Source organism: Panicum hallii, chromosome 2 (assembly GCF_002211085.1).
Source record: "Panicum hallii strain FIL2 chromosome 2, PHallii_v3.1, whole genome shotgun sequence".
Taxonomy (NCBI): domain Eukaryota; kingdom Viridiplantae; phylum Streptophyta; class Magnoliopsida; order Poales; family Poaceae; genus Panicum; species Panicum hallii.
Window position 1 is genome coordinate 50,169,726 of NC_038043.1, and position 20,456 is coordinate 50,190,181.

Below are 20,456 nucleotides of genomic sequence, written 5' to 3' on the forward strand. Positions count from 1 at the left end.
TTTCTTAGGGCAAGTGTCATGCTTCTGTGGTCTGGTTAGCCACAACAGCCTGCACTACGTGATGCTTCCCCAAGCTCGTACCTCCACGTGGCGTGTGTGACTAGGCGAGACGCATATAGTTAGAACAAATCCCACAAAAGCTGACACACTAGGCGCGGAAGCTGCAGTGCTATCTGTTTCTTTGCCTTTTCTCTCGTTTGGAGGAGCATCATATTCAGTGAACAGTAGTAGTAGTAGCCACGGCCAGATCAGCCGGGCGAATCTCTGGCCACAACCCGCGACACGTCAGCAGGAACACAGAGTCCTGACACAACATGACGACACATGGCTCCATACACCGCCTAGAGATCGGACTCTCCGGTGCTTCTTCTACCTAGCAACAGAAATCAGACGCGAACCAAATTGTCGGCAAACAAGCCGCTGCTCCACTGTGCCCACGCGCCGCTGACCATCCTGATTCTCCCGGACAAAGAAGCCGGCGGCTAGCCGATCCGAGGTCCTTCCGACCTTCCCCCGTATGAACACAATTCGCTCCACTCGAAATCTCGAATCTGCTTTGCCGTACTCGGAACGAATGGATTCTCTCAGAATTCAACTTATTTATTAGATATTGGTGAAAATTGAAAGGAAGAATTGTTTGCACGTGCGCGGAGCCTGCTGCCAGGTGCCACAGAGCCGTGCTGTCACGCCGGGTACTTCCTCACATGGTCCGTGACCATGGCTCAGCCAGATTTCTTCGCCAAATGATCGCATCAACTCTTGTCACCGCAGTCCTTTTATCTTAGAACATCGAGCAGTTAATGAGCTTGAGACCAATCCCAGTCTCCCAGTGAAGAACACGACAGATTGGGCTATAATGTATAAGGTCGTTGCCATCTATTTCAGGCTACTCAGCACGTAAGTAGAACTTTTAAAAAACTTTGCGCAGGTATATAGCATGACTCGTAGTATAAATTACTCAAACTCAGGTGACAACTTCAGATAAGCCTGATTGCATTCTTTTCCCAGATCATCCAAGCAACCACGTCAGCCATCACTAGTACATATTTAGATAACATAATCTGTAGGGTTACTTCTCTATCACCTCCAGTTGGAGTGATGATCAAGTCCAAAACAGCCAGGGAAAAGGATTGCCAAAAAAGAAACAAAAAAGGCTCCGTTCTGGTGGGAGGACAGCTACAGCGAATGGATCGCTTGGATAAGATAAATAAAACGAACTTCCTATCTAGAACGAGGTACATCCATCAAAAGTTTCGATCCAGAGGACCCCAGAATAAACAAGTGATGAAAAAAAATCCTGTTATTTGTGTTGCTGAGAGTGATAGGTATCCACTGATCCTGCTGTTTACCAATCTTCACATGAAACCCCGATGTACCATGGCAGTTCATCGTGCGGGCTTCTTTGGGCTGGGACTGGGAGTTGGCGGCAGCAGGGATGTGAACTTGAAGTTTCCAGAGAACATAGCATCTTTGTCTGGAGAAGAGAAGTATACAGTGAGTTTAATCTATTCAAGAAGAATATGGTTTATGCTTTTATATGTGAGAGTTGCAGAAATCAAACCAGTCAATGATAGACAAGTTGCCTCCCTTCGTGTGTATCTTGCCAATGCCTGATAATTAATAGAATAAGCAGTTTTAGATTTGTGAAAGATGACTATGCTTTGATAGGGCAGCTGTCTCCATCAGGAAAGGAGCTTACCTGGACAGCAGGGGCAGCAGCCGCATCCATAGCCTCTGAACCTTCCTCAGCATAAATATTCCTAACATTCAATAGACATACCCATCACATATAATGTCAGAAGACTTCTAATGTAAAAGAAAGACAGCAACACAACTACGACATAGCTGCCATGGTAGCTCCAGCAGAAAAGAAATTGATTTCATATTTATTTTAAAAAGAAAGTTAACACATTAATAAATTGAATCAAATTCCTTTCAAATGCAAAATAAAGTAATTTAGTATTTGACACATCTCTTCATATAAGTTGCTCAGTGTAGAATCCATAAAACTGCTGGAATGAAGAATGATCTAACTGCGACAGAATCACCGAAACAGTTTTGCTGTCTCGATCACTTAAGGAACATTTGGGTAACTCTCCATGAAGGGCCATTGGAAAGTGCTCGTTCACACAGCCTGATACTTATGCATGAGTGTTACAGCCAGAGTCAATTGATATATGCCATGTGTGGGCCAAAAAAAATGAAGGAAATCATGCTCAAAATTGTTAGGTATGTCCAGGCAGAACATTCATTCTGTATTGAACCCAACCCTTGCAGTAAATTGCTACTTGGGCAGTTAGGTAGAGACTGGCATAATTACCTCCAGATGATATTTACAAGATCATCCTGACGAGCCTCTGGGCTTATCGCAGCATCGTACTTCACAATGTTTCCATAGAATATTTTCTCTAGCTCTTTCATCCATTTTGTCAAGAGCAAGTTAACCTGTAGATGCATTGCCATGTCATCAATAAGCTTTCACAAGAGGAAGAATGCACAAAAAGTAAAGAATCCTCTTATCGTTCAAGAGGAACTGAAGATATGATTGAATACTAGGACTCAGTGCTTTAAACATTAGGAGTATCGGTCATGATTAGAAGGGGACAGCTGGTACTAAAAATATGAGAAATATACGCACTTCTGTTCTTGGTTTTCTGCATGAAAATGAATTACATGAAGCGAAACCAATGCTAGTAAGTTGCTATCAGTTGAGCATTCAGTCAGTACTGAAACTGCAGGTGATTGATGTTTCCATTTCGCTATGAAATCATATCCGGAAGCAAAAGCGACGGCAGCAAACGTTGAGAATTAAAAACAAAAAGAACGGCAGGACAATTTCCACTGTACAATATCCAAATGTTGGTATTCAGATGTATGAAAACTATGAATACTGCAACCCCCTCCACCACAGATCCGATATTCAAGAAAGTGTCAAACTGTGTGTAGGATGGTAAAGCATACTTACCAATCAACAGAAAGATCATAACAGATCAAGAATCAAGATGATGTAATGCACACAATCTAACCATATGCATCAGTTCTATAAGAAAATAGCCAAACAGCTTACCCCAGCTTTTGAAACTCTGAGCTCCACATCATGGTTGTACATTTCATAGATGTACTGTCCAAATTTAACACCATCCTTCCCTTCTTCCTTCAAGCGGCGTAGAACAAGCCACATATGGAGAACAAGCAATGAAAATGTTGTTTTAAATGTTTTCTCCAACTGAAAAACTGCAAAGGTACATAAAACATATTTGTGTCTCAATATATCATGATCATAAGAGGATAAAAGAAGTTAACTAAAGCTCAATCATCATGATACCAATTTCTGCCTGAACAAAGATCACTCCTCTGGTTTGGTAAATAAGTCTGAGTGCAATGTTCTCATTCAACTTCACTACACCTAATAGCAACTTATAGCGCATGCTGCAGAGCAGGGATAATTGCATTCTTCTATGAAAAAAATTTGTGTACCAGTAGCAGCTACATATTGGTTGGCTGGTGCATCCCCAAAAGCTACTAGTTTTTCAGAGAAACAGCTAGTAAACTTCTGCCAAACAGCTCAGAATGCACAATTATGCATCCATATATGAATCCCAAGCACTTCAGCGCACCAGGAATTCAAGATCAAGTTCTTATTGCTCTAAACTGATGTAGATCAATCATTCAGATATTCATTTTCACCGCTAGCATATTCTTCTTACAAATAATTAACAGATGGTAGCCTTGTATTAAAGAAAAAGATCAAGAAACAAACACCAAATGCAAAAACCCTGTAATAAGCAAGAAAGAAACTTGCTGTCAAGCAGGAAGATTTACCATCATAAATAGCAGGAGCATCAACTTGAGAAGTGATTCGATCATAAACAACATTTGCTCCTCTAATGGCCTTGCTTTGCTTGCTGTAGAACAACAACAGTGTGAGCATGAAACGCTTGATGCCTTCATACTGTGGATCTGCTGCTCTAAGAGGGGAGTCAGGTGGCAACGCTAATGAACAGGGCTTGGACAGGAACATAGAATTCAGTCTGACCTGCCAAAGAGAAAAGTAAACATAGGAGTTAAAAATATAAATGTTAATCAAAACTTCAAATCCTTGTCAAAGGGAGTAATAAGTAGCAATGAAAAAAATGGTGATGTATAAGGAAGTAATAATATGTTGGACTCCATATCCTGTTATTGTAATCTCACATCAAATGCGCATCTTACATGCCATAAGCTTCAAAAGTATATCAAGCCTATGCACATTTCTAGAAGTCATTGAACAATCTAATGATGGCAAGGTGGAAATGTGCAATACAGTTGTCCTTTAACCAAAACAATGGAAACAACAACATATACAACCGGAATTAGGACAATACAGAACCACAGCATTGCCATTTTGCGCACTTTGATCCTGTAAACAGAGTACAAGCGTCATCAAGGACCTCCTAAGGATGTAAATGTGCACACCACACAGTCCTCTCAATATACAGAGCACTGCCAATTTGTGCTACTAACCAAGTTCCAGAATAACAAACCACCGGTTGCCAATCAACACTGGAGGAATTTACGCGCCACAACTCCACAAGCCAACCTTTCCGCACGAACAGGCCAACAGAAACAGGTGATTCAATTGCTACTTACGTGGATACGCCACAAACGCAGCCTAAAATGCCCGAGCTCAAATCAACTCCATCCTCTAATCTCAGTAGCTACTCAGAAAAACGAGCTCACCCTAACCATCCAGATCACACGGGCAGACACAGGCTGGGCAGTGGGCACACAGAGACCCCAAGGGGCGTGCACGAGATGGGAGGGCGGCAGTACCTCGGCCCTCGGCCCCGCGGAAGCTGAGGCGGCCGCGCCAGGGCCGCGTGATGTGGCGGTGGAGGTGGCGGCGGCAGCGGCGGCGGACTTGGAGAAGGTTCTCGAGAGGGTTTGGAGCGGAGGCGGCGGCACAGTCGGAGCCTTCGCGCAGGCCCTGGAGAGGACGCGGGACTCCGCCGCGGCGTTCCGGGATGCTGCGGCGGCGGAGATGCGGAAGGCGGCCGCGCGCCACCGCGACATGGCTTCCTTCCGCTCGCGCCTCGAAAGCCCCTCCCCGGCGATTCGGCGGACGGCGGCGGCGCGGGGGCGGAACAGGAGGGGGGAGATGGCTATGGCTCACCACCTAGGGAAGCGTGGTCACGCGACGCGGGGTGCACCAGCAGATGCGACGCGGCGCGCTTCGCTCACTGGCACGTGGGGCCTCCCGGCGTCTCCTCCGCAGCCTCAGCCTGCGGCTGGGCGCGGTCCACCTCGGCCTGTGAGCCGAGCGCCCCTGCACGGCGCACGCAGCTGGAACGGAACGGAACGGGCTGGGTGACGTCCGGTTGGCTCCTCGTACTGGAGCCTGGAGGCGAGCCCAAAACCCAAAACCCAAACCCAAACCCGCCGATCAGCTTATCCCCTTCCGCAGCACACGACGAACTGCGAGAGGAGGCAGAGGCGAAGCGAGCCAATTGGGGAGGAGATGGAGCCGATGCCCTCCTCCCGCTCCGTGCTCTCCTCCTGCAATCGTGAGCCTTCGTCCTCCTCCTTGCTGGCCATATTGCTTGTTTAGATGCGCACGATCTTGTTCGTTCCTCCGTTTTCATGCACACTCCGATTCTGAAAGGGATCCCATTCTGAAAACGGAATTCTGGCTTGCGGTTATTGCAGGGATGGTTGTTCTTGCTCCGTCCAGGAGGGTATCCGCGAGTGCGAAGCGGAAGGAGAAGGGAGTAGTATGGTAAACTGTAAACCCTCGTTTAGCCATTGGAAATGCTTTGCTAATGCCATGTGTGTCGCTGTTGCGCAGTTTCTCTTGGTTGATAACATGCTTTGCTTGGTAAACGGAAAGTGTTTGTTCTTGGCACACATGAGTACATGACACATCTTCGTAATCAAGTGTTCTGTTCTTGACACATCGAGAGACCTCCACCACCACTGCACACCCTCTTTTTTTAATCAAGAATTGCAGTGCTGTTACTGTGTACAATGGTGAACTGAATGGACATTATTGCTGTGGAAAAACTCTCAGTATTTTGGGTGATGAGAAGAACGTGGAAGAGGGGAAGATCCGGAGGAGAGCAGCATTTTCCTTGCTGCTGGCTTCGCCGGTGCTGTCAGTGGCGTTCTCAGCCTATGCGAAGAGTAAAAGCATGAACCCTTACGACGAAAGGCGGCTGCTTCAGCAGAATAAGAAGATTCAGGAAGCCAACCGTGCCCCCGAAGACTTCCCAAACTTCATCAGAGAAGGTGAGCAATCGTATTCCTGGTCGTGGCTTACAAGTTATGGGCTATAGACTATGTTATATTGTATATACTTTGATTGGATGTCATTATATTTTTTAGATGGATTGGATGTAATTCTAGGGAAAACCTAGTATTAAGCAGATGATTTTTCACTACCAAAGAAAGTCTGTAATCATGTAGAATTTCTTTTCTACCTATTGGCTGTTGCTAATTGATTTATTAGTCATAAGAGAATTTTGGAATATCATATTGTCCAAGATTATATAATTTGTAACTTATGGTGTCACCTTTGGTAGTCCCTAGTTTTATCTTTCAGTATATGAATAACGTGAAAAATAACATGGAGACAGTATATGTACCACTATGCATTTATAATGAGTGCTATCTTGCTGTCTGCATATTGATAAAATTGTAGGTACATCTACTTTTGGTTGGGATAATAGCACATAATTTTTGTTAGGAAGTGCATCATTTTTTGGTAAAAACTAAAGAATTTGCAAGTAAGATCAAATTTGTTGTGGTGACACAAGAGACATTTGATTCTGGGAAACTTAATGATAGTATTATTTCTCTTTCTGTTAAGTGTCACCTAAAGTTTCCTTGTAGGAATGATAGGATAATACAATGCATTGATATCTTTAAGAATAACCTTCACTGATGATCAGTATAAAAAAAACCTTCACCGATGATCTCTGCACTATGCAGAACAAATGGGAGCGCTTCTTTTTACCTTCAGAATGAATAGAAATGTAAAAATTAACACAGGGCAATGTAATGCATTTCAGGTTTTGAGGTCAAAGTAGTGACATCGGACAACTACATAACACGGGACTCTGGACTAATGTATGAGGACATAAAAGTTGGTACAGGCAACTCTCCAAAGGATGGTCAGCAGGTTCTTCCTCCAAAGCGTCGATCTTATTTTCCTCTGTTCAGTTACTATTTCTTCATGTGTTCTAGATCAATATAATCTTGGTGTTCTGGGATATTAATTATATCATTTATTCGTCTATTATTTGATATGGTATATTTGAAGATGTGTGGTTGTGTACGAAAATATTGATTTTGGCTCACTTTCACTGTGTTGCTACTTGTTATGTTTGGCTTAGTTGGTTTTATCGAGTGTTCTCCTTAAGGATGGTCAATGCTATCACATTTTCTGTAACATCTATAACTAAGGAAATCATTTTACATTGCTGCAAAATATGTTACTAATATGGTTCGGTCCTTTCAGTTATATTTATAAGCATATTTTCTTTTGCATGATACTGACTTCCTTCAATTCAATTACAGATTATATTTCATTATGTGGGCTACAACGAAGCGGGTCGAAGGATAGATAGCACCTATATTCAAGGTTCCCCTGCAAAGATTCGGTTAGGGAATGGAACACTGGTTCCAGGAAAGTATTCACTGTCTCAATAGTTTTTTAGCCCTAGGCCTGTGATGCAGCTATCACTATTCTTAGTGCTTTCTGGTTTTCTGCATTTGTAAAGCCAGCTTGAAAAATATAGCCTGATGAATTTGCTGCAATGGGGAGTTGTAACAGATCACAGCTGATTTTAGACATTGATACTTCAGGTTTTGAAGAAGGCATACGGGACATGAAACCAGGTGGTAAGAGAAGGATTATAATACCTCCAGAGCTTGGTCCTCCTGTAAGTTACTGTCTTTGTTTGCATAGTATGCTTGAACTTATTTACTTCCTTTCTATAAGTATGGTTGCTTTGTCCATTTCTCCATGTACATTATATTGCAGTAATACTCTTTACCCTCTTCCTGACATAAGAGTTAATAGGGATTCTGTTAAGGAAATAAATCATCATTATTCTAGTCTATGTGACATGTTGGCTGCATGAATGGATTGATGTGGCATTTTGTTAGTCTTACTATATTTTTCTCTTTTTTTTCATGTTGAAACATTAGGGGAACGACCTTACTGAAAGGATAAGCAAAAGGACACTTGTTAAAAATATTTTTACATCAAAAGAAAAGGAAAAGTGGAAACAACAAATAATTTGAAAAGTTTCCAGACCGTTGTACCATGTCAACCTCAACAAGAGGAGACTCTAGACATTAAAACAAGAACAATATCCTCACTTAAACCTGTTTGGAAAATGTACAGGTACGTGGACATCCTATTCTTTATGGTACAGGCCTATCTGAACTAAAAAATGGTTCCCTAAACTAAAGGGATTGGTTAAGTAAGCTGAAGCACTCATCTGGACCTGGTTTAAAGAAGTTGTCCTCTGTACCTGTTTAATGCTCCAAATTGATTAGTATATGTGGCTTTTATGATAGTGAAATGATTGATAGAAAGAACAAACATAAGTACCAAAAATGGAAGAGGAAAATAGTATCTGAGAAATGAAAGAGGAAACCATTTTCTGGCGTACATTGACTCAAAGAGAAGTTTCTCTCAGATTATATCCCTTTTGGGACCTATCTGATTGTAAATATCATCTCCATAAGTGCAAACAGCACTAGCAAATTATTAGCTGTCATCATGGTACACTGTTCCTGATATACCCATTGCATCCGTTACAAGGTCGGGCCATCGACATTCTTCAGCGCGAAGCAGTTCGAGGTGTTCGACGTCGAGCTCCTGGCGGTGCAGGACTGCCAACGGAGGACGATAGCCTTTTATTCTGATGTTGTGTGCAGCTGAGCATCTGCTGATATCCCATCAAAGCCTCACCACCGGGCAGCACGTTTCCATCATCTTCCTGCATCTTTGGCTGCTGACAGGATTTTTGCTGGTGGTCGGGGTTGTTGTGTAATTGTATAGCCATCTGTTGTTTCTGCGACAGTAAAGGTTACTGGTAGACTGACAGTGTATTAGCTCTTCATTTTTTGTCTTGAATATCATGATAATGGCATATGCGCGCATTTGGTGCGTCTTTTTAGAAGGTGGCATGCGTACCTTGATATTGTTGTTACTACTACGACCAAGCTACACACCGTCTCAGCTCCTTATTCAGCTCTAGTGAGCTGTCTTGAGTATCTTGAAGTTACTTACCTAGAATTTTTTTGTTGAATTGAGTTGTTTCGATCCTGGAAGGAAAATGATCTGAGACCAGTATTTCTGAATGGATGGTGTACGCCAACCACAGTCAGTGCTCCTCCACTCATGCGAGGCGCTAAACTATCCATGGCGGCATGAGGTAATCTATGACTATGAGCCCATGGAAAAGGCAGGCACGTGGGTCAGCTCGAGCCACTTTGCAAAGGGATGGACGGATGGCCCCACGGGCGAGGCGTGAAAACGAACAAGAAGGCCCTTGTCCCGTAGCGAGTAGCGAGCCCTCGTCGGCGGAGCCCGCCACGACGCACTCTGTACGGGCCCGACCTGGCGTGGGACCCACACGTGCCAGGTAGAGGGGCACAAAAGCGTCGCATCCGCCGCATATGTTACATGGAGTACTACGTACTTACATACACTAAAATAAACCTTGCATCTCCGTATCATTTCATCATAATAAAAGGTTGCAAAAAACCATGCGTTGCAACTCGCTCTCCTGTACCCGTATTTTTTTACTCTGGATTATGACTAATCTATGATCAGATTAGATTCTTAGGAAGCCATCCACACACGCGGCACGTGTAAAGAGGAACGATGTAGTACACAACAAGGAACTGATGTATGGACGCTCGAAAAGAAATAAGGAAAAGCCTAGATGCATTGGGACGTCTCTCGATCGAGCACTAGTTACCGGATATATTCCGACGCACGAGTCTAACATTTCTTTCCACGAGATCCTAAAAGAATTGTGCGCACACTCACGGGCATCTCCAACCAAAGATTGTAGTCCATACCAAGCAGGCTGCAGTTGCACCGACGCAAGTATACTACTAGTAGCTTCAGTTGAGCAGAGACGGATGGCGATGGGTAACCAACCCGTGGTGCGGCAACGACGATACATATCCGCCAAACCGACAGGCTGGTGACGCAGATCCGCGTACGTGCAGACAGCGACCACATGACCGCCGCCGCCGCATCCCACGCTCCATCACTGCCCGGTGATTACCACCGCCGGCGCGCTGCCCCGTCGGCGTCGGCCTGATTAGCAGCAGGGGTGCCCCAAGAAGCTTGATTAACTTAATCCTTGGCCAGTGATTAGCGGACCCAGGTCAGTTGATTCTTCTTAATCTCATGCCACTCGACAGACCCTACACCTTCTTTGCACCTGCAACATTTTTTTATTTTTTTCCGGTTAATAATCTATCTTGCTTGGAGATCTCCGCAACGTCTCTCTACTTTCCGCTGCGCGCGCGCCCATCGAGCCCTTCCATCCATCCATCCCCGCACTGCGACGCGACACCCCACGCCGTGCACCCACCCGGAATTTAACCCCCGCACGCGCCGCACCAACCGCCACCTCTCCCTGCCGCCGGGCCCAGAGGATGACGGACCGGTAGGGGCCACTCGTCAGTGATTCGTATAACGTTCGCTTTTACCTTTCGCCCCCCAACGGCTGCCGCTTTCTAAAGCGACGCGGTACCTTCTCTCTCCCCCCCCCATCTGCCATCTCACTTGTGTACTCGCTGGCAGTAACCACTCCGCTCCGCTTCGCTTCCACACTACTCCACTGCGCTGCTCAGCTGCTCTGCCTCTGCTAGAGCGCGCAGGGCGGCGCGGCAGCGGCGGCGATGCCGAGCTCACGGCGGACCACCGGCCGCGGCGGCGCCGGGGCGGGTGATGCGGGAGGGGGCGACGCCAGGGACGTGCCGCCGTTCATGGGCAACAACCGCGACCACAACCCGCGGGAGCTGCGCTCCTGGGCGCGCCGCACGGGCTTCCACTCCTCCGCCTTCTTCTCGGGGGAGTCCAACTCCTCAGCCGCGGCGCCGCAGCCCCCACCACCGCCTCCGCCAGCCACCTCCCGCCGCCCGGCGCCGGAGCGGCGGCGGGACCCGTACCCGGACACGGAGGACGATCTCGAGCCCGCGCCGCCGCTGGACCTGGAGCGCGGGCCCGCGGCCGGGCGCGGACGCGGCGGCGGGCACGGGGGCCGCCAGCGCCGCCGCATCGACCTACGCGGCGAGCTCGAGATCCCGCCGGGCTTCGGCCGCGAGGAGGCGGACCCGGACGCGGGGAGGGGAGGAGGCGGGCGCGGTGACGCGCGGAGGAGGAATGGCGGCGTCGAGAGGGATCAGGCGGTGCCCAATGCGGGCCGGAACGGGAACGGCGCGCTAGCGGACGCCGAGGCGCGGAAGAAGGCGGAGGAGGCCGAGGCCAAGCGGAAGGCGGAGGAGGCCGAGGCAAGGAGGAAGAAGGAGGAGGAGGAGAGGGACGCCGAGCTGGCCGCGTACTACCAGGAGCAGTGGGCGAACGAGGAGGAGGAGGAGGGAGCTGCGGAAGCTGCCGCGGCCGAGACGGCGCCGCTGTATGGGGCGTCGGGACTACGGTGCGGCGTCACCGAGAACCCCGGGTGGGGTGAGTTCGCTGGTTCCAACTTTGTATTGCTCCATTTTCCATAGAGATATACTAATATAATGGCGACTTGCAACCTGCATTTTGCGCGAGTCTGGTGACACTGATGTTTCTAGGAGTAATTACTGGTCCTCCTGATAGTGATAGTGGTCATACTTACTGCAATTTATGTCCAGTTATTTGCTACTCATCGAAGTTGGTTTTGTTGATCATAATTGTCAATGTGGCTGGTTTCCATTATATTTCCTTGTGCCAATTGGAATTTAGAAAAGTTGAAAAATGGAACTGAGGTATGCAGTGCAAATTACCTATAGTTTCTTAAAACTATAATACCTGAAAAGCATTTCTTAGTATAAGAAACTAGGAAATCACTAATTTTGGCTGTGCATTTTCGCTCTATTTGACTATGCATAACATATCTAATATTTTAGATTATGTCATGGGGTAGGCTAGTCCTGCATATACCTGATAGGCTGATACTACTTGAATTCTTTAAATTGCTGTAGTTATCTTGAAACATTAGAGGGAGACCAACTATTTTATTGATCTGTTGATGTTGCCTAGATATCAAGTCTAGTAAACATAGAGATATTTATTTGGATTTATATTTCATATTTTATTGATGTAGGGAAAATAATATTGTCCATATTTGACATGTGATTCTTTCAGTGTTTGAAAATTTTGATGTCAATCCAATTATAACTCCTGGGATAACTCTTGACGTAATTCTGTTTTTCAATTGCAGCGCCCCTTATATTTTATGGCATACAACATTATCTGTCAATAGCTGGTTCACTTGTTTTTGTTCCTTTGATACTGGTACCAACAATGGGTGGATCTGATGTATGACTCTTTCCTTATTTCCTTTATTGCTCATTTGCTCTTATTTGCATTAAAACTACAGTCAAATAATAAATTCCTTTGATGTGGCAGGAGGACACTGCAACAGTCATTTCCACCATGTTATTAGTCTCTGGTCTCACTACAATACTTCATACTTTTTTGGGTTCTCGGCTTCCACTGGTTCAAGGAAGCTCTTTTGTATATTTGGCTCCAGCGTTGGTAATTGCGAACTCTGAGGAGTTCAGAAATCTTAGTGACAATGTATGATTCTATCTTAGAGCTCCTTTTACTTTACCTGCACTTTCCTCCTGCATCATATAAAGATTTCTGCGATATTCAAATGGGATGTCTCGTCTCTCATGTAGCATGTCAAGCTCTACTTGTCCTGGATATAAATGCCAATACATTTCGGATTCAAATTGGTGGCTGTCTGTAAAGTGGGGATTGGATCCAAATCTTTAGGAGTTAGGAGCATTACTGGAGCAATCTCACTCTTCCATACAAAGCCCTTTGTGGTGATAGTGGGAAAGCATCCATTCTTTTTTCGTGTACCAGCTGTTCAGACAACGGTGTAGAGCGAATGTGCGCGTAGCGCATTGGTAAAGGCTGCTCAGTGGAGCGCCTGCCGCCCGCGTTCGAGCACTGCTCGACGCAGGGTTCGCACCCGGAGTCAAGAAAAGGCCACTCGCTGTGCTATTAACAGGAAATGCGTGGTCCACTTACGGTTGCAGCGTGATACGCGTTCGCAGGTGCCGCCTCACCATCAGTGGCATGTCCTGGATAGCCAGGGTTCGTGGCCTTTTCTCGACCCTGCGGAAGAGAAAAACTTCTATCTTTCGTGTCAAACCTCGGGGGAGGTCAATCCTCCAGGGGTCGAGTTTTTTTAGACAACAGTGCAGACTATAGAGCTTAGCATGCTTAGGTATCTCTGAATGGAAGTAGTAATTGCATTTAAATATTGCAAATTGACATGATATCTTTGAAGGGAAGTGAACAAAAGCGCTATTTCACAAAGTGCATGTGCTCCGATAAGTTATGCTCCAAGTAAAAACATCTCTTGACACTCAGTTGTTAAATCTTGACACCCTTTCAAGTTTTTGTACTTCCCTTCAAATATATCATTGACTTATCAAAACTGATGGCTAAATCCACTTGTTCTTATACTCCTAATTTCGGGGTGATGCTCAACCTCATGTTTCCCTCTCGCAGTAGGGCAGCAGTTTATTGTTCACGCTTTCAAAATTTTTTCCATCTCTACTCCCTACCGACCCTAATCAAGATAGATATTCACCAGCCAGATCTTCTGACAGTAGCCACGACCTTCATATAATGATGTATTTATGTGGTCGTATATAAGAGGCTATGTTGCATGTGGAGTCATGTTGCAAGCCAATAAATGATGTGAGATGGTCTGTGCTTTGCATTGAGCTATGCTTTAACATTCAGCAATAGTATATTCATCTAACTGGACAAGGATTTAGCCTTGAAGATTGTTATGAGCAAACATTTTCACCTTTCTGAAGACAAATGAGTCTAATAGTTTAAATTTGTTATGTGTGATGCAGAAATTCAAGCACATAATGAGAGAATTACAGGGGGCTATACTTGTTGGTTCAGTATTCCAGATAATGTTAGGATATACTGGTCTTATGTCACTGTTTCTGAGGTATGTCAAGAAACATAGGCACCCAACTTTTACAGTCTCGAACACACAACACAAAAAATGGAATATCTTTTAACACCTAACTGCATATTTACAGGTTAATAAATCCAGTTGTCGTGGCACCAACTATTGCTGCAGTGGGTTTGGCGTTTTTCAGTTATGGTTTCCCTCAGGCTGGCACCTGTGTAGAAATCAGCCTGCCCCTCATTCTGTTGGTTCTGCTGTGCACTCTGGTATATTCTTGCCTTTTGTTTGATATGATCAAGACTTTTTCATTTTTTACCATTTTATTTTCCTTCCTTCTGATTGCTTAATGTTTGTTTGTATGTTAATCGTTTCAGTACATGAGAAAAATATCCCTGTTTGGCAACCGTATCTTTCTTGTGTATGCGGTACTTTTCTAACCCTGTCCTGTAGACTCATATTACCATTTATGCGGTACTAGGTTGTGTTCTGATTCTGACTGCATTGGGTTCGGTATTGGCAGGTGCCCCTCAGTGTCGCAATTGTATGGGCTTATGCATTCTTCCTAACTGCTGGTGGAGCATATAACTTCAAAGGCTGCAGTTCAAATATACCCAGTTCAAACATACTGTTGGATTCATGCAGAAGGCATTTAGAAACCATGAAGCGCTGTCGCACTGATGTTTCTAATGCATGGAAAACTGCTGCCTGGGTGAGGGTTCCCTATCCGTTCCAATGGGGCCCTCCTACATTTCATTTCAAGACGGGTATCATCATGATAATAGTCTCGCTAGTTGCTTCAGTTGATTCGGTAAGTAGTTTTTATTAGCAGGACTAACCACTCTTCAATAACTGTTGAATAATGCTTAGATGCTCATGCATTGACATATCGCTACATATGCAGCTTTCATCATACCATGCTGCTTCACTGCTGGTAAATTTAAGTCCACCAACACGGGGAGTTGTCAGCAGAGGGATTGGGCTTGAAGGGATTTCAACTTTCATTGCTGGAGTGTGGGGTACAGGTACCGGATCAACAACATTAACGGAGAACATACACACCCTTGAAACAACCAAAATGGCCAGCCGGAGGGCTTTGCAGCTTGGGGCAGCCTTGTTAGTCATCTTCTCATTCTTTGGTATGATGTGACACTTCTGTATATGATGTGACACTTCTCATATCTCAGCATTTATTTATTAATTGTGGGCTTCCTTGGATGTAGGTAAAATCGGAGCTCTCCTTGCCTCTATACCTGTTGCCTTGGCTGCCTCCGTTCTGTGTTTCACTTGGGCACTAATCGTTGCACTCGGCTTATCCACATTGCGATACACCCAAGCAGCAAGCTCCAGGAACATGATAATAGTTGGATTTACCCTGTTCATCTCACTGTCAATCCCTGCATATTTTCAGCAGTACGAACCCAGCTCCACTCTTATCCTGCCAAGCTATCTTCTTCCATATGCGGCAGCATCAAGCGGACCAGTCCGCACAGCCAGCAGTGGGGTGAGCTCTCCCCCTTCCTCTCCATCTGCGTAGCTCGAATATCTTCGCGCTGAATTATGCTCTAACAGTCCAAATTGCCTTGCAGCTGAACTATGCGGTGAATGCGCTCCTATCCATCAATGTCGTGGTGGCTCTCCTTGTGGCGCTACTACTCGACAACACGGTGCCTGGCAGCAGGCAAGAGCGAGGGGTGTACATCTGGTCAGACCCAAAGTCCCTGGAGGTGGATCCTGCAACCTTGGAACCCTACCGGTTGCCCGAGAAGGTCTCGTGCTGGTTCAAGTGGGCCAAGTGCGTCGGCATCTAATGGCTATGTGCATATTACTGATGAGAGGCACGGCGGTGAAGATTCTATTTATTCCATTGCTACCACTCTATTGTAGGATTCACTATATGGAATATATATACGGATGATACGTAGTTAGGGGCCTCTCTAGCTGCGGTTAGCTTCAAGGCCCTGTTTTCCAATGTTAGGTTAGGACAGCTCTTGTAAAGTTTCTGTTAGTGCACTTTATCGTTTATGTTAGAGAGGACATGATATTGCGTCTCGCGTCTGTCTACGGTGAACTCTCCCAAACACCCTGCAAGATTCAGGGGCTTCAGGGTCAAGGGGCAAATATAACTGTAACAATCTGCGGCTGCCGCAAATGAGGCACAGCATAATCCTATGTTTGCAGCATTTAATAAGGTATACGTAAAATCAAACATCACGAACAGAATCTCCAAGCAGATCAGGAAACACATCTATGCAGAGTTTACACGACTAATATAGGTCACAATCTAGGGTACAACAATATTTCAACAAGGAATAGCAAGGTTGGGTTCAGTTGTTGGTTGGGGCCAGCTTGCTGTATGAGCATCCTTTCCTGTTACACACCGTGCGGAACGGGTAGTTTAGGTTGTTGCACTCTGGGCAGGTCCAGCTTCCTTCAGGGGCATCCTTGTCCTTGCGAGATGAACTCATGTTAGCTCCCTGCGAGAGTGGAACAGTTATTATCGCAAAACATTTTTCTCAAACTTTCTTGCTAATTTGCACAATGTTTAAAACAGAAAGGCACCCTCATTTCTTCCAAATTACTAAGCCACATGAAAATACTACAGTACCACACAGAACATTCTTTAGAAAATAAAAGTTAGTTGTTGTATTGACCATAGTTATAATCATGCTTACAGGAGTTGGCCTTGGGGCTCCACATTTCTTCATGTTGCAGGTGTTTCTGAACGAAAAGTTAATATTGTCACATTTGGGACAGGTCCAGTCACCCTCAGAAAGTCCATCAGGGCCTACAGATGAGAACTCGCATAAAGAAATAGCTGAGAAATCAAAAGAAAAATGGAACAAAACCTATGTTGTCATGCTGGAGGCAAAGGGGGAAAGAGAACTGCAGCAATTTAAATATGAATGAAATATGACAACGGTTCTAACACAAATGAAAAGGGTGATCTACTCCCTGCAGCTCTCAACACAGTGGCCTGTGGAATGAACCGATTAATTACTAAACATACTTCTAGGCTTCAATTATACTTAAAGGCTACACAATAATGAAATAGTAACTGAATCGTTAAACTATTAGCCACCAACTTATGATAATGCAAGTAAATATAATTTGATCTTCAATGTTATGACGCTTATATGTGTCCAAGACATGCTGCCACATCAAGACTGAACTAATCCACTAGACAAAGATAGAAATTGAGCATTAAGGCTGTTAACAATCATATGAACGACAAGGTTGTAAAAAAAAATTGTGATGCATCACTTGATGCATCAATAAACGTAATTAAAACTACAAAAAGGCTGGTGAACCAGAATACAAGGAATCAAAAGTAGAATGATGTGAAAAGGAGATTTTTGCTTACCTCCACGGCGCTTTCGTGAAGCAATGTTATCATTGTTTTCCACTAATGCTCCACCAGACCATGGGCTAGAAACCTATTGCAGACATAAGGAACAATTGCAAGTCCCCCCAAGAAAAAGACGCCAATATAACAAGCTTTGGGTTATATTGAAGACATACCGGCATTGGAGATCCTCTAAACCCATAGCTATATCGACCTAGCTCAGGTCCAGGGCCATATCCCATGCCTGCGGCATTACCAACAAGAATCATAAGCTAATCAAGTAACTGTTGAATAACTGCAATCATCAACTGTGGAAGAAACACAAACCACCCATCGGTCCAGGTTGACCATATGAAGAGAAAAGGCCATATGAACCAGGAGCTCCTACTGGTGGACCATAACCATATCGCATCCCAAGGTGTGGATATGGAGCACCATAGCTACCAGAACCAAGCGGGATTGGAGATGGCGCCCCACCACCCCCTCCGTAAAATAGAGGTGACCGATCATACCCAGCAGAAGGAGGTGCTGGCATCATTCTCTGTATAACAAACAGAAGTTAGTAAAAAAACACCTCAAACAGTTGATAATCCAGACATGAGGCATAAACCTATTTGCCTTCATGTTGCTGTCATATAGAACACGCCAATTCTTAAGCAATCAGTACAATAAGTATTCATCATAACTTCTTTACTAGTAGACGATGACAGTTGATCATTTACATCATACATAGCAGAAGATTTCTAAAAACTGTGAATAAATACAAAAACATACACACGCATAATTTCGCAGGATGCAAAAGAAAGGGGGAACAACCAAATAAAACTCTGGACCTCCAGTGTTTGACATATGTTCACCGAGACACTACAGATCATTAATGACATTACTTGGGGAGAAAATCTATGACAACTTACTGGACTTGGACTCGGTGATGGACGGGGTGCACCGCAGGCTCCACGGTTGCAAACATTTCTAAAACTGAAGTTGACATTACCACACTGAGGACAATTCCAGTCCCCCTCCCTTACAGACACTGAAAATAGTAGAACCTTTTTGTAACCACCAAGACTCAAGTAAAACATGACAGTGTAATTAGTTTGCTTTCCCAAAAGGGTGGCAGAAGAAGACAGTAAAATACACAAAGGACATTTCAACTCCGGGAGTTTTCCTCCCAACAATGCTAAGTAGACCATGAAACTGATAATCAATAAACACATGCATGAACTTTGCGCATTGACAGCAACCACTGCAAACTAACTATGTTGGCAATTCATTATATGACATAGCAGTCACATTCCTCAGGTGATAACCTTACAAACTTGAGAAACTAATTTACACAAGCACAAGGACTATTCAGAACTAAATTTGTTAAAATTCATTGTGCCACCACATACCCGATGAATGAATGCAAATAATTCAGCATGGGGACTTCGTGCAAAAATGGATCAACTAAAATGTTCACCTGAACCCAGACTGCCTAACGAGCCTAAGCTAAACAAAACAAAACAAAATTCAATGCCAAAATACAAACGAATTCCCACCGAACTCACAGAAGACCAGTGAATTAGCAAGCCAATTCTCGAGCACTCATTCTCTTCATTGCGCTGAATTATACCGTGATTAATCAATCCCTAATCCTACGACCTTGACAACAGAACCCTGCCCGGGAGGATCTCCAATTCCCAACTCGACCAAACCCTAACCTAACCACAAGGGCGTAGCAGCGAGCGAAAACAGATCACACCGATTCAGCGAAGGAGTTCCCCGAGAATCTCACCGTCGTTGCGCGACCTCTTGGACAGCGCGCCTCGGTTCTCCACCTGCGCGACAGCACCGAACTTTACCCAAATGAATCGATCAAACAGACAAAACGTCAGATACCAAACCCTAGGCCGAGGCCAGGGCCACAAGCCCACAACCGGTCGGAATTGGAGCCGAAGGGCAGGGGAAGTACCTTGGCGGAAGCCATCGGCAAGGAAACGGAACACGACGGCGGCGGCGGCGAGAGGACGGGAGGGAGGAACCGCTGCGGGAGAAGGGGGAAGAGAGAGAGAGAGAGAGAGAGAGAGAGAGAGAGAGAGGGGCTCACAAATTTATTTGTTTATTTATTTTGATTTTGATAGATAGGTTGGGGAGCGTGAGCTGTACGTGGATTCGCTGCGCTGGCCACGCGCCGAGCCGCGGCGGCGCGGCGCGGTGACCAGCGCAGTGAGTGGGGTAGGGTGACGCCTCTAAGGTCCCACCTGTCAGCGTCGGTGGCCGACTGGCGAGGCCGTAGCATAGTATGCATCATGCATTGGTGACCGATTATTTTAGAAAGTCATTTTAAATGAAGCAAAAGGAAGTTTTGCTCCTCTCTAGACGTGTGCTAGAATTCAAAGGAAACCTGGGTGACGGCGATTAATTTGTAAGCCTAGGCGTGCTTGATCGGCAGATTGCCCCCAGCTGGTGGCCGCCTCCGCCGCGTGCTCGAGGCCGTCTTCGTCGTCGCTCCCCTCGCTCTGCGGCTGCTCGGCGGACTCCGTTGCCGCCGCCGCCGCCTCGATCATTGTCCCCCGCATGAATAGCCAGGCGGCATCCGCAGCGGCGGCCTCCTCATCCTCGGCCGGGCTTGCGGAGGAGGCCGCCGACTCGTCTCGCTCCCCCCACCCCCCTCGAAGTCAATTCGGTCTCGGCGCTAAGAGCATCTCCAGCATCTCCAACGGATTAGTCATTTTTAACTTTCTATTTACACTTCAAAAATATTTCTCCCCATACTCATACTCCAATTGCTTGCTCCAATAGAATCTGCGTTACCCACTTTCTAAATCCCAACAACTTTTTTAACCCTCAATCTTCACGCACTGACATGTGGATCCCACACGTCATCACCTTTCTTTCCCCTTCTTTATCCTCCCCAACCTCACCCTCTCCTTGCCACTCCCCTCCACCACGACCCCTCCGCC

At 45.5% G+C, this 20,456-nt stretch overlaps 4 protein-coding genes across 5 annotated transcripts; 2 read left to right on the forward strand and 2 right to left on the reverse strand.

Moving 5' to 3' along the window:
* Window positions 1-976: 976 nt before the first annotated feature.
* LOC112880671 (ubiquinol-cytochrome-c reductase complex assembly factor 1) lies at window positions 977-5,222 on the reverse strand. The gene is made up of 7 exons (XM_025945406.1): window positions 4,813-5,222; window positions 3,823-4,036; window positions 3,068-3,234; window positions 2,321-2,445; window positions 1,700-1,760; window positions 1,562-1,610; window positions 977-1,474 (listed from the first exon to the last, which is right to left on the reverse strand). Exons 1-7 carry the CDS (start codon window positions 5,050-5,052, stop codon window positions 1,386-1,388), a joined length of 945 nt encoding a protein of 314 aa, XP_025801191.1. The 5' UTR covers window positions 5,053-5,222; the 3' UTR covers window positions 977-1,385.
* Window positions 5,223-5,384: 162 nt separating this feature from the next.
* LOC112880672 (peptidyl-prolyl cis-trans isomerase FKBP20-2, chloroplastic) lies at window positions 5,385-9,189 on the forward strand. Its single transcript, XM_025945407.1, has 7 exons — window positions 5,385-5,543; window positions 5,686-5,755; window positions 6,047-6,264; window positions 7,047-7,156; window positions 7,555-7,663; window positions 7,843-7,919; window positions 8,810-9,189. The coding sequence occupies exons 1-7, from the start codon at window positions 5,498-5,500 to the stop codon at window positions 8,927-8,929; spliced, it is 750 nt and encodes a 249-aa protein (XP_025801192.1). The 5' UTR covers window positions 5,385-5,497; the 3' UTR covers window positions 8,930-9,189.
* A 1,655-nt stretch (window positions 9,190-10,844) lies between these two features.
* Window positions 10,845-16,202, forward strand: LOC112880748 (nucleobase-ascorbate transporter 11). The gene is made up of 10 exons (XM_025945503.1): window positions 10,845-11,698; window positions 12,441-12,538; window positions 12,629-12,799; window positions 14,104-14,204; window positions 14,299-14,434; window positions 14,543-14,593; window positions 14,689-14,976; window positions 15,070-15,304; window positions 15,389-15,669; window positions 15,755-16,202. Exons 1-10 carry the CDS (start codon window positions 10,912-10,914, stop codon window positions 15,974-15,976), a joined length of 2,370 nt encoding a protein of 789 aa, XP_025801288.1. The 5' UTR covers window positions 10,845-10,911; the 3' UTR covers window positions 15,977-16,202.
* Window positions 16,203-16,310: 108 nt separating this feature from the next.
* LOC112880749 (ranBP2-type zinc finger protein At1g67325-like) lies at window positions 16,311-19,620 on the reverse strand. 2 transcript variants are annotated; one of them, XM_025945504.1, is made up of 8 exons: window positions 19,466-19,620; window positions 19,289-19,349; window positions 18,426-18,544; window positions 17,839-18,052; window positions 17,688-17,755; window positions 17,530-17,602; window positions 16,841-16,953; window positions 16,311-16,642 (listed from the first exon to the last, which is right to left on the reverse strand). In XM_025945504.1, the coding sequence occupies exons 1-8, from the start codon at window positions 19,478-19,480 to the stop codon at window positions 16,493-16,495; spliced, it is 813 nt and encodes a 270-aa protein (XP_025801289.1). In that variant the 5' UTR covers window positions 19,481-19,620; the 3' UTR covers window positions 16,311-16,492. The 2 variants fall into 2 exon arrangements, with proteins under 2 accessions (XP_025801289.1, XP_025801290.1); XM_025945505.1 differs by having other exon boundaries at window positions 19,289-19,331; window positions 19,466-19,610.
* Between the last annotated feature and the right edge of the window lie 836 nt (window positions 19,621-20,456).